At 42.2% G+C, this 17,957-nt stretch overlaps 1 protein-coding gene across 2 annotated transcripts in view; it reads left to right on the forward strand.

Annotated features, from left to right (window-relative positions):
- The window catches only part of ALPK2 (alpha kinase 2), a 96,181-nt gene extending 78,606 nt beyond the window's left edge, over positions 1-17,575 (forward strand). The window contains exons 9-11 of one of the 2 annotated variants that reach the window (XM_075184860.1): positions 1,730-1,947; positions 6,599-6,647; positions 14,576-17,575. In XM_075184860.1, coding sequence (XP_075040961.1) covers positions 1,730-1,947; positions 6,599-6,647; positions 14,576-14,792 — 484 coding nt within the window. In that variant the 3' untranslated portion in view covers positions 14,793-17,575. Of the gene's footprint in view, positions 1-1,729; positions 1,948-6,598; positions 6,652-14,575 lie in introns of both variants that reach the window. The other variant, XM_075184867.1, reaches the window with a different exon arrangement.
- Positions 17,576-17,957: the final 382 nt, after the last annotated feature.

The raw sequence follows: 17,957 nt of genomic DNA on the forward strand, positions 1-17,957 counted from the left end.
CTGCAATTTATTCTAACAAAATATATTCCATTGATGTATTCATTTACTTTTCCACAATATATTTAAAAAAATATATCAACGTGAAAACAATTTTACTCTACTGTATTCTTTTATTATTATTATGGTAGATTTGTAAGACGGCACAGTGCTCCACAGTGCCGTACAGTGGGGAAAACAGGACATACATAAAACAGTACATACATAACAGGGACATACAAGACAGACATAATAAACACAGACATAAAAACAAAGGGTATGAAGGACCCTGCTCATTAGAGAGCTTACATTCTAAAGGAAGGGGGCACAGCTGAAACAAGAGGAGCGAGTGTGGCTCAGAGTGGATACAGCTGTGAGGGTATGTTAGTGTGAATAGTTTTATCCTGGATAAGGTAAGCTTTAAAAAATAGATGGGTTTTCAGGGAGCGTCTAGATTTGAAGGCTGTGGGAAAGTCTGATTGAGCGTGATAGGGAATTCCATAAGTGGGGAGCAGCACGGGAGAAGTCTTGTAGGTGGGAGTGAGAGGTGGTTACCAGAGACAAGACAAGGCACAGGTCATAGGTGGATCTAAGAGTTCGGGAGGGAGAGTTTCCTTTAGAGAAATGATAATTGTCCAGCCTAGGTCGCACGGTAAAACAGTTGATGTCAATTGTGAATTAGCAGAAGCAACCTAGCTTTATTTCGTTGCAGATATGATCTGCAAAGCCAGTGGCAATTATAAATAGGAGTTAATTATCACCCCTCACTAGTGCATATACCCTCACATGGTGCTGTCTGCTTATTCAGTCCATATCATCAGTATGCTTCAAATATGTTACGCCGGAATCCTCAATAGAGATAGTAGCGCGCAGCTAAATAGTGTGTTGTGATGCAGTCACAGGATGTATTGGTCTCTAGTTGGAGGGGGTATAACAAGTTGATCCTCAATGTGTGACTTTGATGTGTGATTTGCAGGGTCCAGTCTTTCACCTAAGAAGGGTTGGTCTAGCTGTCAGTATATTGCAATGTCAGTCATCTGAGATAGAGGTATTTACTGAACCCTGAGAATATTTTACAAAGAGGTTATACACGCGGGGCACATGCGTGTTCATCTGGTTTTGATTGGACAGAGATATAACTTAGAGGCCACCAATGAAAATGATCAAATTGGATGATTATGGCATCGCGGTTCTACCCCAAGTCGTCTATCTTCTTCTCTTGTCTTCAGCTATGGCAGCAACAAGGTGAAGAAACGGCCAATAACGTAGAGGTAGTAGTATACAGATATACCACTTTGTGCCTGATACCATTACACGTAGAATAGAGGCAAGAAACAGCATAGGCAAACCGAGGCGGGTTTCCAAGTGCCTGGAAACCCCCCTCCAAGCCTGGGGCACTGTATAATTGAGGTGGCTGGACCCTGTCCCCGCTTCACACGGCTCTGCTTGAAAAGGGAGAGCTGCATGCACCTAACAGTAGTCCATGCAGCATTGCCCATGTATATTATGGGGATAGGGAGAGTTGGAGAGCACCCAACAAGCACTGTCTAATAATATAGCCACACCCCCATGCATGCTTGTCACACCCACTGGGGGCGTGGTGTGGAAACCCCCCTCTACAAATTCAGCGTTTGCCCCTGAACAGGACTCCATTAAAGTAAAGCAAACTATAAAATAAAATTAACCCAGTATGTACTAGATAAAAATTAGAGGAATATGCAACTTTTAATATGAGCGCTGTTCTATTTTTAAGGATAATCCCGATTTTTCTTATTCACCGCCCTGCAAACAACATCCCATATGCTACAGTGGAGGAGGAATTGATAGGAGACTTTGTGAAGTATTCCATCAAAGACGGAAAAGAGATCAATGTTATGAGAAAGGATTCTGAAGCTGGGCAGAAATGTTGCACCTTTCAACACTGGGTATTTGAGAAGACCAGCGGAAACTTGCTGGTCACGGATATGCAAGGTGAGATGATAGGATCCTGAAGGCCACAATGTAATCCAATGCTTTGTCTTTTATACCATCAAGGAGCATACACTGTATTGTGATTATTTATAACTTGACACACGAAAGTGTTAGACCTGTGTCTAGCCAAATATAGCAACTTTACTTCTGCTTTCAGACACCAGCACGTGATTAGGCAGGGGCCTTGTCCCAAAGAGCATTCACCTGCTCCTGTGTGTGACGTGTGTGTGTGTGTGTGTGTGTGTGTGTGTGTGTGTGTGTGTGTGGCAAAGGGTTAATCCAGTGGATCCAAAACTTTTACAGTTCAAGGCACCATTAGGGTTTCCATAATATTTTCACCGCTAAACCAAAATAATTACCAAGTAGTCCCCCGCCTTGCTTACCACTGGCCCTAGCCGAGGCACCCCTGTGAGATTGCCGAGGCACCCCAGGGAGCCTAGGCACACAGTTTGGGAACCACTGGGTTAATCACATTAAACCCTCCTGGTCTGTCTATCAATAATTAAAATCCTCTTTATATCACTTGCGTACTATTAATCCAAAACTGCCACCAGCCATACTTGTTTTCAAAGATAGCCCTTTCCAGAAGCTCTTAAGCAAATAATACTCTGTATTTTATTTAAGTAGCGGTTTTGCTATTTGAGTTATCTAGCACAAGAATTGTTTAAGTACACAAAGGAAGAACATTATTAAGTGGAATTTAATATGGCAAAATGGCCACAATGCTTAAGGTAAAAAAGAATAATACTAATATGACATGCAGTACTGAAATACAAACAAAGTTTCTTAAAATAAAAAGGAATAAAAACAGAAAAGCATAGTTTCATGTTGCTGCACCTCGTAAAGTTTAAAAAAGTGGACAAATCCTTAATATGAAATTGACTCCCAGAGAGATGAGTTATTGATCACATAGAGTGGCCTTATAAACATGATTCTTCAACTTAGCTCTCCAATCCTGTGAGGTTACTAGGAGAGGGCTGTATGCATGCTAATTTGGTTTTTATGACAGCCTTGTATGTCTTTCATTGCACACACAATTCATTGTGAATTCTTAAAACTGACATATCCCTTGGCCCGAACATCCTAGAGCTATGATTTTACCTACAATCAACTAGTCACAAATTTACACACGGTTGCATATGAAATATGATAATATTAGGTATATTATTGGGAGCAATATGTTATTACCATATCTTTGCTAAGGAGTTAGTATTTAATTTTGACATATGTTAGGGACCTATGTTCACTGATTATATATACATGCAGACAATGATACCGGTATCCTCCCCAACTCCAGAGAGAGTAGATCACCCTCCCAGAGGAGGATGTACACAATCCAAGTGCAGGGGATGTGATGATACGTTTCGCCATCTTGCAGTGGGGGACAGGGCCTTGATGATGCAATTCGAGTCATTAGGCCTTATTGGGCCAGTACTGATGGTGCAATAGGCATTATGGCACTGCCCCATCCCCCAACTGCAACATGATGAAACACATGATCACATCCCTTGCACTTGGGATGTCTCTAGCCTTTTGTAGTGATCTGAAAGGACATGACACATGTATCGGGTACCTGTCTCCATTTGATAATATCTTTCTTGTACAGTAAATCTGTTTATTATCTTTCAATAGTAAGTCTCTTGAGTGAATATTTTCAGCATATTTTCTTTTTGGGGATATTTTAATCATTTACCCTATTGCTTCAGCCCTGCATTGTAGCATTGTTTATTGTGAGTGGGTTTAAGCAGACTGGTTATATTTACCCCATAGACCTGTAAAATCTTTTCCTACGCGTTATTTGTTACCCAGAGAAGCAGAAATAAGTTTGGACAAAACAATAATGATTAGAACCATTCACTTCAAAAGAGAATAATAGTATTACTGCAAAAAGCAGTAGAAAACTTGCCACATCCAGCAAAACGAGTTACTTGTCCAATAACAGTAATTAAATGAATATACATTCATCAGGCACATGTATGTGCAGCATGTCATACTCAGTACTGTTGTTGTGTAATAGGCACCACATCCCTTAACCATAGCATCTTGTAGGGGCTGTTTCTGGCTTCAGTCATACAATCTGCCCGTGCTGACCCCTCGTATATCTGTATCCAGCCCAGTGACTGAGACGGCTGCCAGGGAGTTTTCAGTAACATTCCCAGCGGGGGGAACATTCTGATATGAACTTGAAGAAATCACTGGCACCAGACATATCATAACTATTCTGCCATCTGTCTGCTATTAAATTTGATTAGCTGCAATGATTTAATAAATTACAGGGTGTTTAGCTGTGCTGCCAGGATGACCATAACTTGACCTGTCTTTATCTAGAGGGTCCTTGTTATATTCTCAGACGCACAACCCAGGCAGCCAATTAGCTTCTCAGTACAACATTAATTTCACAAAGCAAATGAAATGTGCATTATAATATCTATTAATAAAATGCTTAACGGTGGATAACATAACCATAAACCTTTAACTTAACCAGCACAACCGTACCATACCTCCGGGGCTGGACCAGTACACCCGTACAATACCTCGGCCCTCGCACCATGTAGCCCATCATACCTCCGGGGCTGGACCAGTACACCCGTACAATACCTCGGCCTGCGCACCATGCAGCCCATCTCACCACCGGGGCTAGACCAGCACACCCGTACAATACCTCGGCCTGCGCACCATGCAGCCCATCTCACTACTGGGGCTAGACCAACACATCCATACAATACCTCCGCCCGCGCACCATGTAGCCCATCATACCTCTGGGCTAGACCAGCACACCCGTACAATACCTCGGCCCACGCACCATATGGCCCATCACACCTTCGGGGCTAGACCAGCACACCCGTACAATACCTCGGCCTGCGCACCATGTAGCCCATCATACCTCCAGGACTAGACCAGCACACCTGTACCATACCTCGGCCGGCGCACCATCTGGTCCATCATTACCTCCAGGGTTAGACAGCACACCCATACCAGACCTCGGCCTGCACACCATGTAGCCCATCATACCTCCAGGACTAGACCAGCACACCAGTACCATACCTCGGCCGGCGCACCATCTGGCCCATCATTACCTCCAGGGTTAGACAGCACACCCATACCATACCTCGGCTGGTGCACCATGTGGCTCATCATTACCTCTTGGACTAGACCAGCACACCCGTACAATACCTCCACCAGCACACCCATACCATACCTCGGCCCTTGCACCATGTGGCCCATTATACCTATGGGACACCCGTACCATACCTCAGCCCGCGTACCAAGTGGTCCATCATTATCTCCGGGGCTAGACCAATACACCCATACCATACCTCGACCCGCGCAGCAAGTGGCCCATCATACCTCCTGGACTTGACCAGCACACCCGTACAATACCTCCGCTCGGGCACCGAGTGGCCAATCATACCTCCGGGGGCTAGACCAGCACTTCTGTACAATACCTCCGCCCGCCCACCAAGTGGCTCATGATTGCCTTTGGGGCTAGACCAGCAGACCCATACAATATCTCAGCCAACGCACCAAGTAGCCCATCATATCTCCTGAACTAGACCAGCACACCAGTACAATACCTCGGCCCACCACCAAGTGGTCCATCATACTTCCGGGGCTAAACCAGCACACCCGTACAGTACCTCGGCCTGCGCACCAAGTGTCCCATCATACCTCCGGGGTAGATCAGCACATCCGTACAGTACCTCAGCCCATGCACCAAGTGGCCCATCATACCCCCTGGACTAGACCAGCACACCTGTACCCGTACCACCCGTGCACCTCCAACCCAGGTAACGATAACACCGGATCCAGCAGTCGGGAATGGGTGGGAGAGCTGCTTATCTGGATCCCAAGAGAATTAATTGACTCCTCCTTGTCCTTATATAATCTGTCCCCATGATCCTGCCCTCACTATGACCTGTACATAGTCATCACCTCTCCTTGGTTAATTAACCCTCAGTAAGGCCAAATAGTTATGTACATAAACCTCAGCTTTTATTCTCCCTCAGGCTTAGTCCATCCCTCAGTTCTAATACTTTTTATTGTGAAGATGAAGAATATTAAATATATCATGTTTTATATATCATATTACTAGATACATTCAGGGGCAGGCTGGACTGGGGGGCAGGAGGGGATCTGCCCTCCCGGGCCTGTCCCATAGTGGACTACCTTCCGCTAGGTCACTGGGCTATCTGCAATATCTCATATAAAATGTTCCTAATAGGCTGCTGATCCAAGTCTCACCTCCTGGGCTAACATTTTCCAGCCAGCCCCTGGATACATTTAATTATGTGCAACCTTCCAAGCTTCATTAGTTAATGAAATATATAACGGCTATTATCCTCTCTATTAAGCTGTGGGTGGTAAGTAATCTAGTTACAGATGAAGCAGCCTAACTGTAGTTTCAGCATTAATAGCATCTATTGGTAATTAGACAGAATCATCCTCACAGCTTCCTAATCAAGGCCAATGTCTGTGAAACATGTAAAAAGTCACATAAGTCGTGTAACTTGCAATGATGTCTACTCCTTACTGTGAGTAATTACCACGATGGAAACAGCAATATCACTGTGCTCCTGGGGCACTGTATTGATAGACAATGATCAGACCTGGAATTGGAAACTGTGTTAAGAACACAATTTTTCTTCTGCAGGTGTCGGGATGAAACTGACAGATGTTGGCATAGCAACGATAGCCAAGGGGTGAGTGAGTATTGATTTCTAACCAGTCTTATCTGCAGAATTCTATTCCCGCTGTATCACATACACATACACATTTTCATTACAAAATATAAGCTGTCATGTAGCCACTGCCCTCATTAGGAGAGGTATGAAATAGAGGCAACATCACTGAAAGCAATATGACTTCTTGTTCTGTTTCTGAAAAAAAGATGGTGAGGTTTATAACTAGCTAATTAGTAGATGTACAGTAAGTGTCACTGTTGCTATCGCTATCTATGACGAGAATTATGTTGTGTACAGTTGTTTTAGACTAAAGGCTCAGCTGCCAAAACATTTGGGCATGCAACGTTACTTTATTTGTTCAAGCACGTCTACTTGTCCTATTGATGCATTATGAAGCTCACACTCTCTTGCAGGTCTTTGCAAACACCTCTGTCAAATCAATCAGCGCCTAAATATTTGGAGATTGGTCAGATGCTTTGATTATGATTTAAATTATATTACCCGGCTGTAGCACTTTTGCTAGTTTATAAATGACCCTAAGGTGATGTCAACACTGACATCTGCTGGCTCTATGGTGGTATTACAAAATATTAAATAAGTACATGTTTAGGCTATAGTAAGGACTTGCACTTTAAAAAAACACACAATGTATTTATATGGAAACACTGTGATTTACAAAGGTGCAGATAACAATGATGATAGTGTTGCTAATAATATGTTTTTCTACTTAGTGATTGTCCTGTTGGTCAGAGCCGTAACTTAGAATTCTAGTGCCCTGGGCGAGAAAGACAAATGCCGCCCCCCTAGCCCTCAATTTTAACCAAATTAACCTAAAATATTCCTAAATTGCGCCCCCCTTCAGCGTTGCGCCCTGGGCGGTCACCCCTGTCGCACAGCCCTAGTTACGGCCCTGCTGTTGGTGGGTGAGAGGAAGGTTAGAGACTTATAATGGAGAGAGGGATAGGCTACTTTGAAAAAGATAAGTCCTCATTCATTTATGGTATGTTTATTTTAAAGAGTGTTATGGCACTTGTAAAATTGAATTAAAATATATTTAATTTAGAATAAAAAAAGATTGGAGAGAGTCTGATAAGGTGCAAGAGAGAGTTCTACAGGTGAGATGAGGTCATGAGAGACGGTGACTTTGGAACGTCGCAGGGCGACTGGGACAGTATTTAAGAATAGGTCATAAACGCGGGAAGGAAAATAGTTGTTGAGGGATTGTAGCATAATGTCAGAAGTTTCATTTTATTCTGATGGTTACTGGACACAAAGGATTGGCAATGTGTAAAAGCAGATGAGTAATTATGGGATATATAGTGTGAGCACGCGCGGGGCCAGCACATATGGGGGGGGGGGGGGACCGGTAGTGCTGGACCCTATATTGTGCTATGTGGCCTGGTGATGCCGTGTTCCACCCCTGCACGGTTTTATGTGTGTACATTAATGCGCTTCCTTTATAAAATATTCCTGGGCTGTGCATAAAGAAGTTTCTGTTACCCCCACTTCAGATGGTGTAAAGATCTGTATGTTGTGCCAAGCCAAAAAGGATTTGCAGACTGCAGCTAAAATGTGAATGTCTCCTCTATGTGCAATCTGCACCCAGCAAAGTCCATTACAATATCTCATCCCAAAAGTACAATGTTTGGTTTTGTCCCATATCCGGCCAGCTCATAAGACAGTTACTCCTCCCAATCAGGGGCAGCTTGGGCTGGGGAGCATCTGCTCCCCAGGCCAGTCCCCTATTGGGCTTCCTTGGGCTGGGTGACTGGAACACTTGCATTTTTTTCCTTTAAACTGTTCCTAATAGTCTGCTGAGTTGAATCTTGCCCCCTGGGCTAAAATTTACCAGCCCTCCCCTGCTCCCAGGGCACATGATAGAAACTTTCAAACATATCAAGAGTTATAACAGGGTGCAGGAGGGAAACATTCTACAAAAGAAGAGAAGTATTAGAACACGAGGACATGTACTGACACTGGGGGGGGAAGAGAAGTATTAGAACACGAGGACATGTACTGACACTGGGGGGAAGAGAAGTATTAGAACACGAGGACATGTACTGACACTGGGGGGAAGAGAAGTATTAGAACACAAGGACATGTACTGACACTGGGGGGAAGAGAAGTATTAGAACACGAGGACATGTACTGACACTGGGGGGAAGAGAAGTATTAGAACACGAGGACATGTACTGACACTGGGGGGAAGAGAAGTATTAGAACACGAGGACATGTACTGACACTGGAGGGAAGTAGGTTCAGAGGAAATGTGAGGAATAAATGCTACACAGAAAGGGTAGTGGATCAGCGGAATAGCCTCCCATCAGAGGTGGTAGAGGATAATACAGTAGAGCAATTTAAACATGCTTGGGATAGGAATAAGGATATCGTTAGAAAGATCAAACAAGGGTTGGAGGTTACCATAATTTAAAAAATGGGCAGACTAGATAGGCCAAGCGGTTGTTATCTGCCATCAAATTCTATGTTTCAATGGTTGTCAATATGCGATAATTGAAGAAAAATCAATAAATGCCTCTAGTTCCTCTGGAGTGCTATGTCTAGTATATTTCTGGACTAGTAATTATAGTTAAGAAGACGGCAGCACCTGACTCTATTATACCTTAAGAGAAACAGAGTTCGCTAACTGACTTTTAAAAATTCTGTGGATAGAAAAGAAAACCAGTAATCTCTCTGGATATGTTGTACTGGTGGAAACGTTGTGTGAGCTGCTGGATCCGGGAGACAAAACTATCACTGTCCCTGGCTACAGAATGTCACCAGGGCCGGGGACGGTTTCCTCTTCATCATTATCACTTCTACAGAAGGGAGACTGAAGCCAATTCATTCTTTATATTCACACCAGCTCATTACACTTCTCTATGGGAACAATATTAATTCTCTTTTCATTATTTCTCAGCCTCCTCGTCATTCTATTCTCGCACTTCCGCACTGCCGGATTTATAGTTCTGTTTTTCTATATCTGAACATCGTGACTCCTCAAATCACTTATTAATACAAGCGATGTTTTATTGAATGACGAGAGGGTTTCCATAGATCATTGTAACTGACAACGGATGAAACTTATTTAACAGTAAGAGACGTTAAAAATAACGTCTGCATTTTGAATCGCTGCTAAGCAGAGCTGCTGTCAATCTGCTCATTGATTAAAATGACTAGAACTATCATTAAACCACTTTGTATTTCAAATGTGCTGTATAAATTGAATGGTATTTGAGCAAAACTCTGAATATAGTTGAAATGATGCATTCGGTTTATAATGACTGGCAGAGGTCACTGTTTCTACTGATGTCAGTGAAAGGGATATCAGTTGTGTATATTTGTCTCTGGAATTGTTCAGTACGAAGCAACAGGATATGGGATCCAGAATGGACAATTGTTTCATGCACACAGAGCTGTGTTGTGTTCAGCTAGTGATTATATGCCCACACATGTGGCAACATTGCAGCTGGTACTAACTGCAATGCCAGCTAATGATCTATTTATCTATCTATTTAAATCATCATCATCGTCATTTATTTATATAGCGCCACTAATTCCGCAGCGCTGTACAGAGAACTCACTCACATCAGTCCCTGCCCCATTGGAGCTTTCAGTCTAAATTCCCTAATACACACACAGACTAGGGTCAGTTTTTTTATAGCAGCCAATTAACCTACTAGTATGTTTTTGGAGTGTGGGAGGAAACCAGAGCACCCGGAGGAAACCCACACAAACACGGGGAGAACATACAAACCCCACACAGATAAGACCATGGTCGGGAATCGAACTCATGACCCCAGTGCTTTTGCATGCGGTCCTCTTCCCAGTCTGCAGTAAAGCCACTCGAGCCGATAGATCTCATACCCATCTGGCCACCAACGCGTGGTCAAGTTGAACGATAACCCTGTTGCTCAACTCTCGAGTTGAGCGACAAGATAGACTCATGCGTGGCCACGTTTAAAGACTGCAGGCTGTATCAGATAAGAGATCATTGATCCGTAAGATGATTGCAAGTACCATTCACATAACCATTTGGGGCAATACATGGAGAAGAACTATTTAATCTTGTAGTATTTTTTCAGTGCTTGAGCTGTCCTTCATTTTCCCTCATGTGGTTGTCATGGGCATTAATGATCTTTTTTTTAAAGCCCGTCTGACATAGACAAAGCAATGCCGTGGAGTGACAAATTGTGTGCATGCACTCTTAAGCGCTACGGAATATGTTGGCGCTATATAAATAAATGATGATGATGATGATGATGATGCGCTCTAAAATACGTGGGAAGTGTAGATGGGCGCACAGCAGAGTGGCCCGGTAAGGTAAGTGAGATGAAGGTAGAGGAAGAAAAGGGATGAGAGGGTGTACCTATTTAGAAATTTTGTGGCCCCTTCAAAATGTTGGTTTAGGCCCCTGGGCAAACCAGCGCTGAATGGCTCAGGCACGCTGGCACCAAGATCAAGGGTCCCGATACCTGTGCGATAATTAGAGCAGTTTGCCCGCGTTGCGTTGGAATACCACAGCAACTAATACTATCTCACCAGCGCCGCCCCCTCATCCTCTGAACCAGCATTTAATGTTCACGTTTCTCATTACTAGCTGCCGTAGAGAACAGATTTAATGAATGCTAGCTGAATGCAGCTAATAATTAGTTTAGAAAACACTGAAAGGGAAAGTCATGCATTCACAGCCTTTTAGCTGAAGCTTTGATGCTCAGTTTTTTGGTCAATTAAATTCTTGTTATGTTTTCTATAAACACTGCGGCTACAATCGCTGCCTGCTCAACACTCCTTCATCAGTGACTGTAAAAACCCTGCTACGTGCAATTAGCTTCCAGTCTTTCAGCAGAGTGGAATATTGACGGGAAAGCAGCTTAAAAGATAACTATCACCAAATGTTGTATACAAATGTAATATAAATGAACCGGGTGATAATGTTTGTTGTTCTGCTCTATTGCCCCTTGTCACCAGTAATTTGTAGACAGAGCGGGGCCTGATTCTTCAATAGCCTGACTAGGCTGCAGCCTACGGTGCAAGGGTTTTGGGGTATAAAAATTTGGGGGTGAAGATTGAAAATTAAATTTATTTTAAGAATATAAAATAATAGCTTTTCTTCAAAGTAAAAAGAAGACATGAAAAAGAAATGTAGTAAGGGTTTAATCATCATCCTCATCAGTTGGCTCATATAGCGCCACTAATTCCGCAGCGCTGTACAGAGAACTCATTCCCATCAATCCCTGCCCCATTGGTTACAGTCTAAATTCCCCTAACATACATTCACAGACAGACTAGGGTCAAATTTGATAGCAGTCAATTAACCTACCAGTATGTTTTTGAAGTGTGGGAGGAAACCGGAGCACCCGGAGGAAACCCACGCAAACACGGGGAGAACATACAAACTCCACACAGATAAGGCCACAGTCGGGAATTGAACTCATGACCCCAGTGCTGTGAGGCAGAAGTGCTAACCACTAGGCCACTGTGCTGCCCCAATCTTGATGTATACCCATGGTGAAGGCTGAAGACAATGAGTCTTCAGTCTTGGTCGGGTTCTGCTAGTTCTAGAACTGAGTTTCGAAAACAGACATTGGTGGTGGGGAGCGTGGGCTGAGGGGCGCTACGAGTGTATTAGCCTAGGACAGCCAGAACCCTTAATCAGACTGTGATACAGAACCTTTAGTTAGTAAAGGCATTGGTGAACCAAAAACAAAATGTGGATTTAAAGTCGCACATAGATGGGGAAACTTGCTTCAGTGCAAATATGTATGGACGCAAATTAAATACAGCGCAACATATTCTTAAGCGCATCTCAACTCTATATATTGATGCAACTGTTTTAGTACTTGCATAAATAGCAAAGAACTTGCACATGCTTTGTGTAAGTGCAAAAAATATGTCTGCAAAACACAAAAGTCAGATATAATAATCAAAATAATGGAGAAAGTTGCCAACATACCCTGTGCTGTAAATTTTATGTGTTATGGAAAATTCCGACATTTACATGCTTCAGTACAACTCTAAATTAGGAAACAGTGCACAATTTGTAAAGAGTTATGAGACTAAGGGGACACAGGAGCACATTTGTACATTATAATACTTTTATTACGTTGGTATTTGTGCACCTACAGATACACTCTCCCATGTGTTGCACCTAGATGGTTCAAAAGTAGGAGCAAAATTACTCATAGAACTGGGCACAAATGTACAGAAACAGACGCATGACGGATCCATCACTTGATTGTCATTTGGACAGATGTAACAACAGCGCCATCTGGAGGCTATAAAGGATGGACATCATAACAAAACAAAAATAAATATATTATGGTCAATTTTATTTAATTTTTACGCAATAGAAGCAGGGTGTGTTCATTTTTATGTCATTTATGTGCCAGTATAAATGAGTGTTCAGCACATTTCTTCAGGCGCAGTCAAGTCTATTATATTGCATGGCTGCAATACACTGTAGGTGTATTCTGCATTTTCATGGTCAATATGGGCTGGTACATATATACAATATTTGATTGATTTTTGGTCTATGACTGAAATGTGCGCATCTAAACAAAAGTCACGTCAATGTACAGCATACAAGCATAATTGGACCACCCAACTTTAAATGATTAGCTCCCCCTTTAAGTAATCATCATCATTATAATTTCTGTATATACTCATGACCTCTGTACTGCACTATACTTTATTTCTGACAATGTATTTGCATACACTACAATTTTAGGGCTTAGTCCTGTCCCAGGAATATGCTTGTCCCATGGGTGTTAATTTTGGTGGAGGGGAGGTGTGTAATGGGCAGCCTAGCGCTTTACATCAATAGGCAGTCCTCTGGGGCCATGACCACACCCCTTTCATGGTGTGACCACGCCCTCATGTGCAGTGGCCACGCCCCCTGTCCCGCTGGTAGAGACAGATGTGTTGGGGGATATGCTTGCCTTTGTAACACTCACTTAAAGATGGAGGAAGGGAGATTGGAACAGATGGCGCAAAGTGTGGGTTCATTATTATTATTACCATTTATTTATATAGCGCCACTAATTCCGCAGCGCTGTACAGAGAACTCATTTACATCAGTCCCTGCCCTATTGGGGCTTACAGTCTAAATTCCCTAACACACACACACAGACTAGGGTCTATTTGTTAGTAGCCAATTAACCTACTAGTATGTTTTCTGGCGTGTGGGAGGAAACTGGAGCACCCGGAGGAAACCCACGCCAACACGGGGAGAACATACAAACTCCTCAAAGATAAGACCATGGTCACGGAATTGAACTCATGACCCCAGTGCTGTAAGGCAGAAGTGCTAACCACTGAGCCACTGTGCTGGTTCATGGCGTCAGTGCGACCGGTGTGCAGAGAGACAGGAGTGTGATCACATCACTTATCCCATCTGTATATTTCTTGTAAATCAGGTAACTTGTCTTTAAGTGTCAGAAATATTTATTTTTACTTTTTCATTATAGGTTCTAGGATTCATTTAAAAAGGAATTAATTACATTTTAAATAACGACTCCGGTCTTTCCAATCTGCCTCTAGCATTCTCTCCCTCTTCAAATTCTGTAGCAGTGCTCCTCGCAGTGACTATAGGAGGAGTCACTTGGTGATCATATCTCCGTGTAAGACTCTCTGTGTAATCACTAAGCGAACTCGTTACATCAGAAAAAACCTTATAGCAGTAGGTGAAGAATAGGAGATACATGATGTCTAAAACCTGCTCATTGCTTCACTTTTATATCATCCGTGTGTTAACTTTAGACATTCCCCAGTTCATGAAACCATACAAGAAAATGTGTATTAATTTCCTTTTTAGAAGCCAACTCTTTTTTCTTTAAGATAAATGCAATTGCTGAAGTTAATCATGTCTTTATTGTCAATTTTTTTAAACAAATAGTTTCCTGTCTTGTTTCCCTTAATTTATTAGTATTGTTTTTTGAATTTTTTAGGTACAAAGGATTTAAAGGAAACTGTTCTGTATCATTCATCGATCAATTTAAAGCCTTGCACCTGTGCAACAAGTATTGCGAAATACTGGGCTTGAAATCGCTGAGACCGAGCAATCCGAAACCCAAGAGGCAAAACTCGGTGAAAGAGAAACCCCAGCCAAACCCAACCACGTCTCGAAAAAGCCGCCACAGCACAAAGGCGAAAAACAAGACATAGCGTCTCCCTGGACCGTGTTGTCCATTAGAACTGTCCTGTAAAACATGAGACTTTGCATATCCTGCAAGACCTACGGGCAATGAAGAGGTTAAAAGTGACAACGATACACACAAATCAGTTATACAGTAGCTGCATGGGTGTGGTGCTGCCTGCTATACTATGATTCATGTTATACACTAATCAGGGTCATATTTAGAAAAAACTAAGATGTAATAAAAAATGGCTGCCCTCTATAGAGTGAGACCCTAGGCCAGTGCCTGTATGGTAAACCTACACCTGATATTGATGAGTTGCTGTGATAATCAATAACTGCTGAATTCAAAAGTGGAAATGTCCCTCAAGGGAAGATTTATCAAATTCTGCTAAAAAGTGGAGGTGTTGCCTATAGCAACCGATGAGATTGTAGCTATCATTTTCTAGAATGTACTAGATAAACAATAGCTAGAATCTGATTGGTTGCTATGGGCAACAACTCCACTTTTCCTTTTTTACAAGGTTTGATAGATCTGCCCCTCAGTCTTTTAACTGTATAGTGCTTTCTTCAAGGGTTTAACCTGAAAAAACCTGTACATGTGCCAGTGGTGATCGGCAATTATAGGGCTCAGGACTCATAAGAGTAAATATTAACTGTTATAAAGTATAGATCTTAAGTAGACATAAGAAAAGTTGCAGCGAAACTTTGCGCAAATCAAGTCCAAATAAGCCTTTCGTAGAGGAGGGCAGTGAGGTGCAGGTAGGACCCAAAGGATGAATCTCATCAGCAAGTCATGGAAATTTTGTGGCCAAATACTTATTGAGGTGAATATTTTATGGAACTGTTTTGAAAATTTTGTTCACCTCTAGTATTGAGTAATGCTGAATACTATCTACTTTCTTATACTATACTATACAGTAACTCATATATCATTGTATCACCGGGTGATTCATTGGTCATTACCTTATTGTATGACCGCAGTCCCTAGGAATAGCCAAGTCTAGCGCTCAACAGGCTAGATCCAGTGAGTGTCAACATTGTACGAATGGTAGCCGGTTCTTAGGATAATGAAGGTGATGCAATTTGCTGAAATATTTTATAAGTGTGCATCTATTTATTCTTTAATTGTATTTAACTTCTGCAGCATGATACTTCTCCAAATTGAGCATCTTTCCCTAACCAAAACCCAGATTATCACCCCCTTAGGTCTGGTGGTAAGTATCAGCCAACCGGCACTCTGCAATACCCACAGTTTTTCCCTAATGCCCTGTTTAGGTCATTTAAATAATGGCTTGCCCATTGTCACCATCCGGGAACTATGTTTGTACAGCAAAAGAGAGCAATATAGTGACTCCACAATACATCCATGGGACATCCTATTTTTATCTGTGAATTTAGCAACGTACCATTTGAAATCATTCAGACGTCAGTGTGCATGATTAACGAACCTTAAAATATTAATAAGATCTTCAAAACACAGTCTGATTTTACCACACTTGAATGCTTGGGAGAAACATTATTCGCTCTCCAGCAAACTTCTGAACCAACTGTCTTTTGCATGAGATTTGTCTTCAACAAAGAACACAGCAACTATTATCTAAGGTAATGGCAAGGTATGAAAACCTTTACAAATTCAGTGGTGAATCCATTTAGCTACAGCTTTAATGCAGAGTAAAATTGTACCTTATGATGTGAGTAAGGGTCATCATTTGCCCTTGTACAGATTAGGCAGTTGTTTCAGACTGTTTGGGGTTTCCTATCAATAGTGACAGTTCACAAACAACATTGAGGAACAAGAATGTAATTGGGTGCAAGTTTCCGCTCGCTGGAAAACATTGGAATGCTGGGAAATCACATGATCACTTCCTGTAACATTGGAAATAGGTGTGTGAATAATGGTAATAGATGTCATATCTTTCAGTATAGCTGATTTAAAAAGCAGGTCACGTTAGGCCAGTGACGGGCAACAGGCATGCTCTAAGGCAGCATGTGGCCCTCCAAGCCTTAGCTTGTGGCCCCCAGCTCTTTCCTTCTTTACGCCCTGTCGGTCCTTTTCTCAGCTTTACGCTCCATCACATTGATGTTATTATTACAGAGTGGTGTCTCTTTCTTTGATTAAATGTATTGTTTTACCTTATTATTGAGATTAAGGGTAATGACCCTTTTGAAACTTAAAGGGCCACACCTGCGGCCCTTGATGTTTATCAGGTGGCCTATCACTGCTTTGGGCCACGTCTACAGCCCTTTAGACCACAACTGATCTGGCCAAACACTCCCCGTTCTGAAATCCCCCTCCAAATAAATATTTAGGCCACTCCCCTAAAGCACGAGGCCACACCCCTCTGAGTTGTTGGATTATTCTGATTATTAATAATGAAATAGAGTTTTGTGAGACACCGAAATTACAGAGGTGAACTACTGACACAATCCGATTACCAGTTTGTGGGGAGAACTTCTCACTATTGCAAAATAGTCCAATGTGGACCTTCAATCTGATAAAACCCACAGAAAATGTTTGATGTTTTGTCTGTCTATATTTATTTCTTATCATTGTATCTAAAAAAAAAAAGGACATGATTTGCTTCTTATCTCTATCTTGTATAGTTCTATGTAATGCGATGTAAGGTACAGAGGCTGACTGGTCATGTAACAAGCATGTCACTCATTGTTAAGAAAAGATTTACTGGAAGTTGTAAATGCTGAGTTATAAATGTATTGTACTTTTATTTTTTTACAATAGCGCCGCCGAGTGGTGAATTTAAGAGTGAATAAAATCGCTGACAATAAGCTACAGCTGCACAGTTATACAGATTGGGGTTTTGTGGACATTTAATTGGTCAATAATTTGCAAATGATACTAATCAACCTGTAAAAAGGGTACTTGCTAATTATATGGATGTAACACTACGGAGGGTTTAATTATCTTGAGCATCTGGGAGATCAAGATAATGGAAATGGCTGAGTATCAGACTGTACATTGGAGATCTCCTTTAATGATTCATGTTCTGCATCCAGGTTCGGGACGTAAGTTTGGGTGCAGTGACTTTGCAGAATGTTGCTCAGTGTCTGCAGTACTTGGCCCCACATCTATCCTCCCATCTGACCCCCCCTGAGAGGACTACATTGTTCAGTGTTAACCTGACACCTCACACAGCCCCGAATTCCCTTTTCTGACCTGTATACATCTATGG

Source organism: Mixophyes fleayi, chromosome 1 (assembly GCF_038048845.1).
Source record: "Mixophyes fleayi isolate aMixFle1 chromosome 1, aMixFle1.hap1, whole genome shotgun sequence".
Taxonomy (NCBI): Eukaryota; Metazoa; Chordata; class Amphibia; order Anura; family Limnodynastidae; genus Mixophyes; species Mixophyes fleayi.